Below are 13,237 nucleotides of genomic sequence, written 5' to 3' on the forward strand. Positions count from 1 at the left end.
CTCCTCCATTTGCCACTCCCAACATGGCACCCTCGAGTCGCCGTCCCGAGCCGCGCGGCCTGATGTCGGAAGTGACGAGTCCCACACATTTCCGCTTTCTTTTTTCGAGAGGAACAGTTGGCTGCAGAGCCGGGGGGCGCGGTGGATATTGACCTTTGCCCCGGCCTCGTGTAGGTGGTGAACTAGCGCGGGGGGGGGGGCTCACCCCAATTTCTTACTGGGGGCAGCCGGAGGGTGTGCGTCGGTAGAGAGGGAGACTGTTAACCCCTTCGGCCTATTGGCGGGAATTGGAGAGCTCACCACCCCCCCCCCCCCAACAGTGAGCGGAGGTTTTGAGCCACTACTGATAAAAGCAAAGTGAGACTCCCTCTGGCTCAGATTGGGGAGCCCCCACCCCCCTATCGGAAGCACATTGAGCCCCCATTGCCCGGAAGCGATGGAGGAATCCAATTGGCTGGAGGAAGAGGTAACTTCCTCTGGCTGGAAGTAGCCCTCTCCCACTGACCTGCCGTCCCTTTCTTGTCGCAGCGTGGGGAAACAGCACATCTCCCCGCAGCCGGCTTCCTCCCCCCCCCCCCCCCCCCCCCCCGCCGAACCAGTTTCCGGCCTGCGAGCTTCCGGCGAGATGTTACTGTTGCTGTTGCTGCTGCCCCTGTGCTGGGCCGTGGAGGTCAAGCGACCCCGGGGCGTCTCCCTCACCAGTGAGTCAGCCGCTGGAGGTGGCAGTAGGGTGTGGGAGGGCCCGACTCGAGCTTTCTGCCTCAGTTTCCTGGCCTCTGGGTAGGGAAGGTGGCAATGCTCAGTTGCCGGGTGGGGGGCAGAGGTGCCATTCGACTGAGAGGGCTTCTTCTGGCCCTGGGCTGAGCCCCTTACCCCCGTCCCCAGACCATCACTTCTACGACGAGTCCAAGCCTTTCACTTGCCTGGATGGCTCTGCCACCATCCCTTTTGATCAGGTCAACGATGACTACTGTGACTGTAAGGATGGCTCAGATGAGCCAGGTGAGTTTTTTTTTTTTTTCCTTAGTTCATTCGTTCATTCATTCATTCTTTCTTTCTTTCATTCATTCGCTCCTGTGTTGTTTGAGTGCCTGGGAGATACCAGGCCATGTGGCGGTGACCAAGATAGACCCAGCCCTGCCCTCACGTGGCTCCCTGTTGAGTGAGGGAAAGCAGGCACTTAGAAGCAAGTGGTTTGTGGTTTGGCGAGGAGGGCCACTGCGCCCCCGTGGGAGCCCAGAGGGGCCCCCACCTAGCCCGAGGGTCAGAAAGTGAGGTCTCAACTGAATCCCCAAGTGTGCGGACAGTGGAGGTGCCAATATTCGGGGATGGGAGAGCAGGTGGGGTCCAGGGGCGGACAAAGAAGTGGAGGCAAGGGACGGCGGTTGGCATGGCCCTGTTCTGAGCGCCCCGCACGGAGAGGCGGGAGGGGGCATCGGGAGGGGGGGGGGGTTATTTCAGGCCCTGAGTGTGGGGCTGCCCTTGCTCCCCTTCCTCCGCCTCGGTCACGCTCTCACCTTTCACGTGCTGTCCACGTGCACGTGGGTCGGGGAACGGGGGTCTGCCTGCGGGTGGATGCGGCATGCTGGCCCCGAGCACGGCCCGAAAACTCTCCTCCTCCTCCTCCCGCAGGCACCGCCGCCTGCCCCAATGGCAGTTTCCACTGCACCAACACTGGCTACAAGCCTCTGTACATCGCCTCCCGATGGGTCAACGATGGAGTTTGCGGTGAGTGAGATCCCCCGGGGGCTGGGGTGGGGGGAGGGAGGAAGGAGGAGCCACCGCCAGGGCTGATTGAGTCCGTCCCCCCCCCCCCCCTCCTGCTCTCAGACTGCTGTGACGGTACAGATGAATACAACAGCGGGATCGTCTGTGAGAATACCTGCAAGTACGTGGGTGATGCCCCCTGCTCCCTGGACCTGGCCTCACCCCCGGCCAGGGAACCAAGCCCCTCTCTTTCCTGCTTTCGTGTATCTGTACCACGCGTCTCGTGAACGAACGCCACATTGCCACATGACCTCGGGCCCAGAAGCGGGTGCAGTTGTTTCCCTATTCAACAGATGAGGAGACTCCAGCGTAGAATGCTAAAAGTGACTTCCCCGGGTGTTCCTGTAGCTGGGAGATTTCCGAGCCGGGACTCGAACCCAGGCTCGGTCCAGCGCGGGACTCCGATCTTTCAATTGCTGCACTCTTGCGGCAGGACCGGAAACCTGAAAGGCCCCCAGGCAGGTGGCCTAAACCCCAGAAGCCAGCTGAGTACGAGGCCGTAGGGAGTGGCAGGCGTTATGGCTTCTGAAGGGACAGTTGCCCCTTGACTCCTGTCAGTTGAGGGCGGATGGCCAAGCTACATTTCATTTTTCGGAGAAGCTGGAAGTCCCAGTACTTCGGTAAACTCACCTGATGGACGATCGTTTAAGTACGGGCTGGGTCAGGTGCAACACAGTCAGTGATCTTTTTGTCTGGGCATCTGTGATTTCCGTGCTTTTCTTTCTCTTTTGGGAGCCGACTTCTAGCCCCACATCCCAGCATTCCCCAGCCCCTTCCCTAGATCCCTAGAGTGGCTGAGGCTCTGACCACTGTGTTCCCTCCCAAGGACAGGGGTGATGGGCTCTGAAGCCAAGAGAGCCTGGGGAAGGGGGGGAGGAGGGTTTGCCTTTGATGTTCCCAATGGGGAGAGGGGCCAGGGAGCAGCAGATAGGGGGCTGGGCCCTTTTGGAAGAGGCAGACCTGGTGAGCCCTAAGGGCGTCCTTAGTGGTGCCTGTGTGTCCCCTGCCCCGCAGAGAGAAGGGCCGTAAGGAGAGAGAGACTCTACAGCAGATGGCAGAGGTCACCCGAGAGGGGTTCCGCTTGAAGAAGATTCTTATTGAAGACTGGAAGAAGGCTCGGGAGGAGAAGCAGGTGAGGGACCCCTTGGGGCCAACCCAGGACCATCTGGGCCCTGAGGCCTGGAGCCATGGGCTGGCGAGGCTGGGTTGGATTGACTCCCGCCCCTGACTGGCGGCGTCCCGGGGCCAGTGACCGTCTGTCCGCTGGGTGTTTAGCCATCGGTGAAGCCATTCCCAAGTGCTGGTCAGTACAGGTGTCCACCAGGGCCTCGGGCGGCAGGCTGACGTGGGCTCAGAGGAGCGCCCCTCCTGCCTTTGAGAACAGGGGCGACGCCTCTCTGCATCCTGGTTCCGTGGTACCATCATCTGTAAGATGAGGCCGGTGACCATGTGACCTCCCGGTTCTTGGGGGAGGACTCAGGACATTGTCCGAGCAGCCGGGTTGGTCCAATAGGGTGAGTGCCGCGGGGACTGGAGGAAACGGTGTCCCCGGGCATGTGTCTCTTCCTCCCCTGCCTGCCACCCCCTTGGCTGTTAGATGGGTCAGAATCCTCCACCTGCTCCCGGACTCCTGCCAGACCGCACAAGGGCTTCAGCTGTATTTTGCTGCCCAGGGAAGGTTCCAGGTCTTTCTCACCTCCGTGCCCTGGCCAGTGAGGTCCCTCCCGAGCTTGGAGTGGGGAGGGCAGCGGAGTCCTTTCTGACTTCAGGGGCGAGTGGGGGCGCCATGCAGTGAGGTTGGCTCCAAGTGACCTTTGCCCTCCTGGGGCAGTAGGAGGATCCTGGAAGCAGGCCCGGCTGAGGTGTTGGCCGAGGTCTGAGGAGGAAAATGATCCCGTGGGGGCTTGGGCTAAGACCCTTCAGCTTGGGGCCCCATCCACGCAGCACACTCGTTCCTTCTCAGAATGTCCACAGAGGCCCAGGATGTGCCGTGTACGGGGCACGAGATTGCAAGCAGACCTGGAACTCCCTCAAGGGCAGGTCGCCCGATGAGAGGAACAGACGACAAAGTGACACCTAGGGCCCCTAGAAAAAGGGACATTTGGGGCTATGAGGCATAGAGGAGACCCGTGCCCGCCTCGTCTCCCTCCTCCCCCCGTTGTGGGGGCAGGAAGCAGGGAAGGCCCCCGGAGGAGGAGGAGGCGGCCTCTATCTAAAGTGAAGTCCGTAGGGTCATATAGAATTGGCCACGCAGAGCGCTCTGGACGGGGGGAAAGCACGTGTGAAGGATTGGAGGCAGAGAGCATTTGGGGCCGTCTAACTTGTTGGGGGAGCCGTGGGCTACAGTTCGAGATAGCCGTGGGCAGATGCCGCAGAGGTGGGCCCGGTGATACGGGACCTCGGGGGCCACGTTGGGGCGTTCGGGTCTCTCTCCGGCGAGCCGTGGGGAGCCACACGAAGGGGGAGATCCAGGGAGGTGGGGGGGGGGGCCAGGTCGCCTGTGGCCGCCGGGTGGTGTGGTGGTGGGGGGGGGGCGGCGCTCGGGAGGAGGAGGGCAGCACGCGAGGAGAGGTGGAGCGGCGTGTCTTTGGCCCACGCAGGAGAAGCTCGCCGAGCTGCAGGCCGGAAAGAAGTCCCTGGAGGACGAGGTGGAGGTGCTGCGAATGGCGAAGGAGGAGGCTGAGAAGCCAGAGAAGGAGGCCAAGGACCGGCACCAGAAGCGGTGGGAAGGTGCGTCATGGGGTTGGCCGCGGCTGGCCCGTGTCTCCTGCCCGGGAAGAGCCTGGGCCCGGGAGACTCTTGCTCGTTATCGTTATCTGCTGTTTCTTGCGTCTACCAGCCTCTATTTTTTTTCACTTACTTATTTTGAGAGAGAGAGCGCGCGCGGGCGCCCGCGCACACGTGAGCAGGGGGAGGGGCAGAGAGGGAGAGAGAGAATCCCAAGCAGCTCCGTGCTGTCAGCGCAGAGCCCGATGCGGGGCTCAGCCCCACAAACCTGACCTGAGCCGAGATCGAGAGTCAGGTGCTCAACCGGCCGAGCCACGCAGGCGCCCCGTGTGTCTACCGACTTTTGATCGTGGTGCCTCTGCTCCCCACGCCCCTCGTTGCCTTTGCCTGTCAGTCATCGGATTTGAAGCTCGTTGGTAGGAATCCTTTGCAGCTCAGCAGAAGTGATTGTGTTCTGGGAGGAGAGGTTTTTCTTTCTGCCAGCCGCGTGGGAACACTACCTTCGGTGTGGGGGGAGGGGGTCTCCCGAGTCCAGATCGAAGGCTGGAGATCCCTCTCGGGCAGAGTGAGCCGAGGTGTGAGCACAGGCTAGGTGATCTCTGGTCCAGTCTCTCCTTAAGGGGATGGCCCTGAGGGGGTCACAGCTTAGTTACCCCTTAATGGGGCGGGGGCGGCTCTCCTCCCCACCTGGGGCTTTGATTTCGCTCTCCCTGTGTCCCATGTTCTCATCCAGACAGACCTCCCCATTTGCCAGGAGCTTCATGCTTTTTTCCCTTCCTGAGTTGTTCTTCGTCCCGGCAACCTGTGTCACCTTGGTTGCTTGGAGGTGGTTTTTTATGCTTTGTCCAGCACTTTCTCGCCTGTGGCGGGTTGTGCTGCCATTATGGGAAGTCAGAAGCCTTGGCCCCGGTTCTCATAGTCTGTCTGTCCAGTGGGGGTCACGCTGTGGCAGCAGATAGTGGGGGGGGGGGGGACGGGCGGACAGGAGGCCACACCGGACCAGTTGAAGGACGTAGCATTGCCGGAAGGACTTGGAAGCGTGGCCCTAGCTGCTCATAGGGCTGGTAACCAGGAGTCGGGCAGCCTGACTCTGAGTCCACACTGATGGTTCCCATCTCCCCGACTGCATTCTCTGTCCGTCTGTCTGCCCTGGCTGCTCATAGTCAGTAATCCGGGAGTTCCACCAGCCAGCATTGGTGGAGTGGCTGCTACGTGCCAGGCACACCGCAGGTGCCAGTAGTTCAGCACCGAACAAGGTGGAGAAAGCCGCTGCCTGCTGAGGGGAGGAGTGAGCCAGGCAGGGGGCACAGGTGCAAAGGTCCTGAGGCGGCATCGCGTCTGGTTTCTAAGGAGCAGCAAGGAGGCCCTGTGGCTGGAGGGAATGAATGAGAGTGTGGAGGGAGACCAGGGCAGGGCCTTGGGGACCATGGGGAGGGCTTTTACCCCAAGTGAGGTGGGAGCCGTAGAGCATTCAGAGCAGCGGAGGACCAGAAGCCAGGAAACCAGGGAGGAGCTGATCGCGTTGGTGCAGGCGAGCGAAGAGGGGCTGGACTGGAGTGGGGGCGCAGGGGTGGAGAGAAGTGGGCAGGTTCTGGATACGACCTGAAGGCAGACTGGAGCTGTTGTGCCCCGCCTGGGGCAGGTGAACAGGGAGGCCTCCCGTCCAGAATCCTCGTGGCGTCTGCGGACTCCCTTTTTCCTCCCCTCAGCACGGGCTGTTTCTGCCCCCAGCCCCTGGCTTCCCCCGTCCGCTGCTCTTTGGAGACCCTGGGCTTTGTTATCTCCCCTCTTTCCCTGGCAGTCTCCAGCTAGAAGCACGCTCAGGCTCTGTTGGTCAAATGGCTGTCCCCAAGCCCTGCCTTCCTCTCCCTGCTGTGACGTTGGGGAGTCTCTTCCCCGCAATCTGATGGACGCTGACCTTGCTAAACCTTTTTGCGTTTCTGCCCCTGGCTCTGCGCTTTGCCGGCCCGGTAACCGTGGGCAGGTCCCTTCGTCCGGCCTCATGTGTGAGAGGGGCACAGTGCCAGCCTGGTCTGCTGGGACACTGCGGGGTCTCTGGGGGGGGACCCACAGCGTGGCAGAGAAGACGCCGCTTGCCCGGCTAAAGAGGGCTGAGTTGAGGGCTGGTATACAGTATGAGCTTAGTAATTGCAGCTGCGTTGTGGCCTCTCTCCCTCCCCCCGGCCTACGTGGGGGGGGAGGCGCCATCGGAGCAGAGGCACAGCTGTGGCCCCTTGTCCAGCGTCCACCGGCCGCAGCCCAGTTCCTGCTCTGGTGGGGCTGGCTTTCCCTTTTCCTGAGACGCTCCCTGCCACCCCCCCACCCCCATAAGCCTTCCTGGCTTGGCCACACCCCACCCCGGAGCCCAGCTGGAGCCCAGTGGGCCTGGTGGGGTGTGCTGGCTGCTTCTCAAGGGGGGCCTCCCGGACACGGGAAGCCTACGCCTGGTCTCCCCCCTGCCCTTGTGCGGTCTGCCAGCCCCTTCTTGTCGGGGCAGGGCCGGTCTCGGGGTGGCGAGTGACAGAGCTGGTCCCTCCACAGAGCAGCAGGCTGCCTCCAAGGCCCAGCGGGAACAGGAGCTGGCAGCCAGTGCCTTCCAGGAGCTGGACGACAATATGGATGGGTTGTGAGTCGGCCTGGCCTGTCCCGGATCCGGGGCTCCCTCTTCCCACCTCCCCCTACCCCACGCCCCAGCCCCACCTCCCCTTCGAGTCCTCAGCTAGTCCCAGATTATATCTGAACGAGCCTCTGCTCGCTCAGGTATAAAGTGGGTCCAGGAAAACCTTGAGGGTAGGAGGTGAAGGAAACTACCCCCTCGAGGAGCCAGGCGAGGTGACTGGGGGTCCCATTACTTTTCCCAAGTCTATTCTGTGGCCTGGGACTCTTTGACAAAAGCCAGACCCCTTCCAGTCCCACTGTGCCCCTGAGCTTGCTGGCCGGCCCCAGGCTAACGGCTGAGTGGAGGGTGGGCTGCTGGGAAGAGGGAGTCTGTCTCTCCTGGGAGCCCCTGGAGGGTTGTGGGGTCCTCAGGATGGGGTAGGAGACGGGGGACTGGGCCCCACTCTGACCCCAAGGCCAGAGCTCACCCTCTCCCACCTTGTGCTGCCCTCCCCACCTTTGAGGTCCTAAAACAAGTTCTGGGGAGGGGTCCTGGTTGGGGGGTTAGCAGGTAGCTGGCCCGGAGCCAGTGGGCCTCACCCCTCCGTCGGCCTCTGCCTGCACCCCTGCAGGGTCTCAGTCGCTGAGCTGCAGTCCCATCCAGAGCTGGACACGGATGGTGACGGGGCCCTGTCCGAAGGGGAGGCTCAGGTATCTCTTCCTCCTCCTTGTCCTGGGACTTGCGGAGGGCATTGCCCTAGGGTGACCTCAGGGCCGGGAGGCGGGGGGAAGGGGGGGACAGGCTGGCTAAGGACTGTCCTCAGGGCCCCACCTGACCTTGCCTGCATGAGGCAAGAGGGTAGCAGCCCTGCTTTCCTCCCTGTCCTTTGGGACCTGGTGGCACCACACAGGGGCCACGGGGGCATCTGGTTAGGAAAGCGCCCCATGGTGCTCCCCCAAGTGTGTGTATGCACTCTGCCCCCCTGGCATGCGGGTCGTGGCTCCCTGGCCTAGCCGGGTCTGGATCCCTGTTGCTGGGTCCTTCCCTGCCTTGCCTGGGCCTCTGCCTCTCCCTGAGGGCCCAGCGGCCTCGGGCACTTGTGTTCTGTAGCCCCCTCTCCCTCTCTGTTCATCGGTTTCTCTCCCTGGCCTCTCCGGCCCTCACCCCCACCTGCCCCCCTCCTCTGGGCCCCCTCCTCTTTCCCTCGGGCCGGTGCTGCCCCCTTCAGCCTGTTCCACTACAGCCGGCCGGGCCCGGGCCTGGCCATGGGTGGTCAGGGCCCATCCGTGCCTGGCACCGTGGCCTGAGGCCCCCCTCGAGAGTGCCTGGGGCACAGGGGGGCACGCGGAAGCCCTGACGTTGACGCCACCCCCGACACGCACACAGGCCCTTCTTGGGGGAGACATTCAAAGTGACGCTGCTGCCTTCTATGACCGCGTCTGGGCTGCCGTCAGGGACAAGTACCGGCCTGAGGTCAGTGGGGGTAGGAGAGGGGATGCGGCACCCCCTCCCCGCCCAGTCTCCCCCCCCCCCCCCCACCGCTCCACCCCCCCCCCCCCGACCAGTGCCTCACAAAGGAACTGCCTCTGGTTCTGGCGCAGGGCCACCCTGGCCAGCTGGGTGACCCAAGCACCCTCCGTGGAGGCCCCCCCCACACAGCTAATCTGTCCCTCCCTCCAGGCCCCTTGGGAGGGGTGGAGTCACCGAGGCCGCCCATTGGGTGATGGTGTGAGCTGGGACCCGAGCCACGGCCGAGTCCGTGGCACGACTGCCCGCACCCCCACCAGGTACTGCCCACCAGCCCCCCACCCGCACCTTCGGAGCCTGACCTGACGGAGCCCAAGGAGGAGCGGCCTCCGGTGCCCTCACCACCCATGGAAGAGGAGGAAGAGGAGGAGGAGGAAGAAGAGACAGAGGACGAAGAAGAGGACGAAGAGGAGGAAGAAGATTCCCAGGTGCAGGGGGAGCAGCCCAAGGTGTGTGTTTGGGGGAGAAGGGGGGTGACTGGGGGGGGGCCGGGTCACTCGCTGACTCTGCCCCTCCCCCAGGAGGCCCCGCCCCCACTGGTGCCCCCGCAGCCTGCAGCCAGCCCCCCCGAAGAGGACAAAATGCCACCCTACGACGAGCAGACGCAGGCCTTCATTGATGGTGAGGGCTGGGCAGGGGAGGGAGGGGACTGTGTCCAAACCTGTGCCCCTACGACCTGTACCCGCAGGGGCCCGTGAAGCTGGCCTCACTTGGTTTCCAAGGTGGGCTCGCCTTGGCCCTGAGCAAGCCTGGCGGGGGGGCGGGGGGGGGGGTTGGGCCATCCTGGAGGGGGCATTTGGAACTGGAGAAACCATCGCCACCCCTATCAGCCCCGGGGGGCCCTCTCCTGCCTCTCCGGCTGCGGCTTGTTTGCGGCTTGTTTGTGTCGTAGGGTTGGCGGGTGAGGAGCCAGCTAGGCCCCGCGAGTGCTGGCCCCGCTCCCTCAGGGGTTGAGAGCCTGGGCAGCGGGGTGGGGTCTGCTGGCGGGAGCGGGTGTATCTGCGGCCCCCCCCTCCCTCTTCTTCCCGGATGGGGCCTGGGGCACCTCTGACCTCCCCCGACACTGCCCATCCCCTCCAGCCGCCCAGGAGGCCCGCAACAAGTTTGAGGACGCCGAGCGGTCCTTGAGGGACATGCAGGAGTCCATCAGGTAAGGCGGGCGGGGTCTGGCTACAGCAGGGCTGGGTTTCCAAGGCCGCCGAGCTCCCCAGAGGAGGTGTAATGGGAAGTTGCCCAGGCAACCTCTGCTGAGTAGTGGCTCCTGCAGGGAGGGTCCCCAGACGTCCAGCCCCCGAGTGGCAGCGGGCTGCCGGAGTGGGCCTTCCCGTGCTGTCCTGAATGAGGCTGTGGCGTACCCGGCTGCCCCTTACCTGCTTGGCCTCCCCTTCCAGGAACTTGGAGCAGGAGATTTCCTTTGACTTTGGCCCCAACGGAGAGTTCGCCTACCTGTACAGCCAGTGCTACGAGCTCACCACCAACGAGTGCGCCCCCCCCCCCCGCCCCCCCCAGGCCAGCGGGGTGGGAGGCGGGGCCTGGGCCAGGACCCAGGGGAGTGGGCGCAGGGGCTGCCTTAAGGGCGGTCAGTGGAGTTTGGGGCGTCCGTGTGGGCACGTTGAGGAGGCCGGGGCCCTGTGTCCCCTGCCCACCACCCCCTTCCTGTGACAGGTACGTCTACCGGCTCTGCCCCTTCAAGCTCGTCTCACAGAAACCCAAACTCGGCGGCTCCCCCACCAGCCTCGGGTGAGTGGGCTCAGACTGGGCTCCCTCTCCCCGGCCCCCCTCCCCCATACCCCCCCCCCCCCCCCCCCACTGAGCCCGCCCCGCTCTCCCGCAGCACCTGGGGCTCGTGGGCTGGCCCCGACCACGACAAGTTCAGCGCCATGAAGTACGAGCAGGGGACGGGCTGCTGGCAGGGCCCCAACCGCTCCACCACTGTGAGTGCCCGAGGGCCTTTGGGGGGTGTCGCGGGGGCCCCGTCCCGCCCAATCCCACCCGAGCCCCTTCCCGCCCGCCCCAGGTGCGCCTGCTGTGTGGCAAGGAGACGGTGGTGACCAGCACCACGGAGCCCAGTCGCTGCGAGTACCTCATGGAGCTGATGACGCCGGCCGCCTGCCCGGAGCCACCGCCCGAACAGCCCACCGAAGGCGACCACGACGAGCTCTAGCCCTCCTGGGCGCGGAGGTGGGCAGGGAGCGGGGATGCGGCCAGGCGCCAGGAACACAGACCCGGGCGGCCGCCGCTTCTCTCCCCGCCCGTGCGCCTCCAACCCCCTCTCTCTCACTTGATCTCTCTCTGGTTCCAGAACCTCAAGGCATGGAAATAGCCCCAGCGGTGCCGCCCGCCCGCCTGCTCCTCAGTCATGGACCAGGGCCCGCCCCTCCGGTCTCCTCGTCCTCACGGTGGGGCCAGAAACCGCGCGGAGCTTTGTGCCCTGCTCTCGGGGGTCGGGCAGGGCACGGCCACGTTCCCAGGCCCCGGCGGCCTCCAGGGGTGGAGTAGAGGAGTTCGCCCTCCGTGGGTGCCCCCCTCCCTACCCTGCCCAGGGTGTCTGCCTCCCTCCTGGTGGGGACGAGTGGCTTGACCTGTGACCTCAAAACAATAAACGTGATCCCCCAACCAGGTCGCGTCTGTCTTGCTTTGCTCCGGTCTGGAACAGACCCCTGGGATGGGCAGAGGGCGGAAGGCAGGGCCGGCTCCGCAGTTAGGGTCTCACCAGCCCCCCATCTCTGCGATGGCAGCGAAGCCCAGCACCACAGGACAGACGGACCCTGGGCCACGCCCATCTGGGTTTCTGCCTGCGTCAGTTTCCCACCCACCCCCCCACCCCCCACCCCCCCCGAGTCTCGTGTGTCCTGGGGAGGCCCAGGGGCTGCAGATGAGAGCTGGGCCCAGAGAGGGACGGCAGCCTAGGAATGGCCACGCAGTCAGGGCACACGCTCCTAACGCTCCCCTCCCACCCACCCGCACACAGATGAGCCGAGGCCGTAAGATTCTGAACTTTTATTTTCTGGCATGAAAAGTACAAATAATTAAACAATTCCATGTAAAAGTCTGTTACCGCGGCCAGGCCTGTAATCCCGGTAATAAATAGTCTAAACGCAACGCAAAGTGTTCTTGTTGGGTTTTGGGTTTTTGTGATTTTTTTTGTCTTTTTTTTTGTTTTTTTGTCTTTTTTTTGTTTTTTTGTTTTTTTACAGTTCTTTATCACCTCCAACATGGACTCTGTCGTGATTTGAAACCTTCTGAATAAATAACAGGATGAAGGGAGGGCTGGAGGGGCTGAGCCCCCATCCCACGGGCCCTGCCCCTGACCCCCAGGGATGTGGAAGACCCCCAGGTGCCCCCCCACCCCCAGCCCCTGGGGTGAGGGGCTGGCCTCTGGGGAGGGGGCCTGGCTGGGCTGAGTTCTGTGTTTTAGAAAAAGAAGTCCCCTCCCAGATTTGGGGGTGTCAGGGGCCTAGGCCTCAGTGGGGGTGGGGGGGTGGGGAGGTGCCCCCTCCGCAGAGCCTGGCTGCCCCAGGGTAGGGGACAAACCCATCCCTTATTGCTCACAGACGCCTCCTGCACGCTGCCCACGTGTGCCCACGTGTCCCCGCGCTCGGAGGTCGGAGGGGAGAAAGCCCCAAGAAACAGCAGAGGGAGAGGGGTGGACCCGCTGGGGGTGCCCGCCCTGCTGGAGGGGAGCTGGGAGGTTGAGGACTTAAAAACCACAAGAATAAATAGGTTCGTGTATCAAGAACAAGCTAGGGTTTTCACCAGCTAAATAGGACTGAAAAAATTCTCAAGACGAGCAAAAAAGAATCCCATTGAGACCCCGGACGTCGCTGGCCGCGGGGACCGCCCCACAGAGCACACGCCCCCCCGGGCGCTGCTCGGCTACCATTACTGTTATTAATAATTATTATTACTTTAATGATTCCACTTCCCCTTTTATAAATAAATTAGGCATAACCACGTCTCAGCAAAACTTAAAGAAACAAAGAGAACATCGTGGTTCCTTTAAACTTGCAAACTGGATGAAGTAACAGAAATATACACAAATGTCCTTACAGGGCAACAAGGAGAATAAATAGTTAACATAGCAATAAGTTAAAACTACAAGAAGCTAAATTCGGCAAAAAAGTACAAGAAAGTTAACTGGTGCCAGTTTATGTCTTTTTTTTTTTCTTTTTTTTTTTTTTTTCTTTTTTTAATCTCTTCTGTGTGTTTATTTTTCTTCCTTTTTTTGTTGCTTTTTTTCTCTTCTGTTTGTGTTTTTTTGTCGCTTTTTTGATTTTTTTTTTTTTCTTTTTGTTCCTTGCAGCAGAAGCTCCACAGACGTTTAATAACAAACACCGGGAGGGGTGGGGGAGAGAGAGCTGGGCAGTCAGATGGGGCCATGGCCGGACACCAAACGCAGGGACACCGGAGGAAGGGGCAACTGAAGCTGAATTCGGGGTTTGCAATTCTCAGTTCTGACTGGGCCCACTGCGGGGGGTGGGGGGCTGCGAGGGCTCCCAGGGGCTCCGGCCTCTGGCTTCTGTTGGATTTTTTTTTTTTTTTTTTGTCTTACAAAGAATGAAAACTAGGAGAATGGAAAATCCAGACAGAAGCCGGTGGGGGACCGGGGCTTGGGAT

At 62.3% G+C, this 13,237-nt stretch overlaps 1 protein-coding gene across 2 annotated transcripts; it reads left to right on the plus strand.

Annotated features, from left to right (window-relative positions):
- Window positions 1-86: 86 nt before the first annotated feature.
- On the plus strand, window positions 87-11,239 carry PRKCSH (protein kinase C substrate 80K-H). 2 transcript variants are annotated; one of them, XM_047849390.1, is made up of 18 exons: window positions 87-170; window positions 529-701; window positions 886-1,002; window positions 1,633-1,728; window positions 1,831-1,888; window positions 2,782-2,899; window positions 4,368-4,497; window positions 7,036-7,120; window positions 7,725-7,803; window positions 8,480-8,566; window positions 8,881-9,069; window positions 9,142-9,241; window positions 9,701-9,770; window positions 10,012-10,101; window positions 10,286-10,360; window positions 10,455-10,554; window positions 10,638-10,801; window positions 10,923-11,239. In XM_047849390.1, exons 2-17 carry the CDS (start codon window positions 626-628, stop codon window positions 10,782-10,784), a joined length of 1,617 nt encoding a protein of 538 aa, XP_047705346.1. In that variant the 5' UTR covers window positions 87-170; window positions 529-625; the 3' UTR covers window positions 10,785-10,801; window positions 10,923-11,239. The 2 variants fall into 2 exon arrangements, with proteins under 2 accessions (XP_047705346.1, XP_047705347.1); XM_047849391.1 differs by having other exon boundaries at window positions 8,881-9,048.
- Window positions 11,240-13,237: the final 1,998 nt, after the last annotated feature.

Source organism: Prionailurus viverrinus, chromosome A2 (assembly GCF_022837055.1).
Source record: "Prionailurus viverrinus isolate Anna chromosome A2, UM_Priviv_1.0, whole genome shotgun sequence".
Classification (NCBI taxonomy): Eukaryota; Metazoa; Chordata; class Mammalia; order Carnivora; family Felidae; genus Prionailurus; species Prionailurus viverrinus.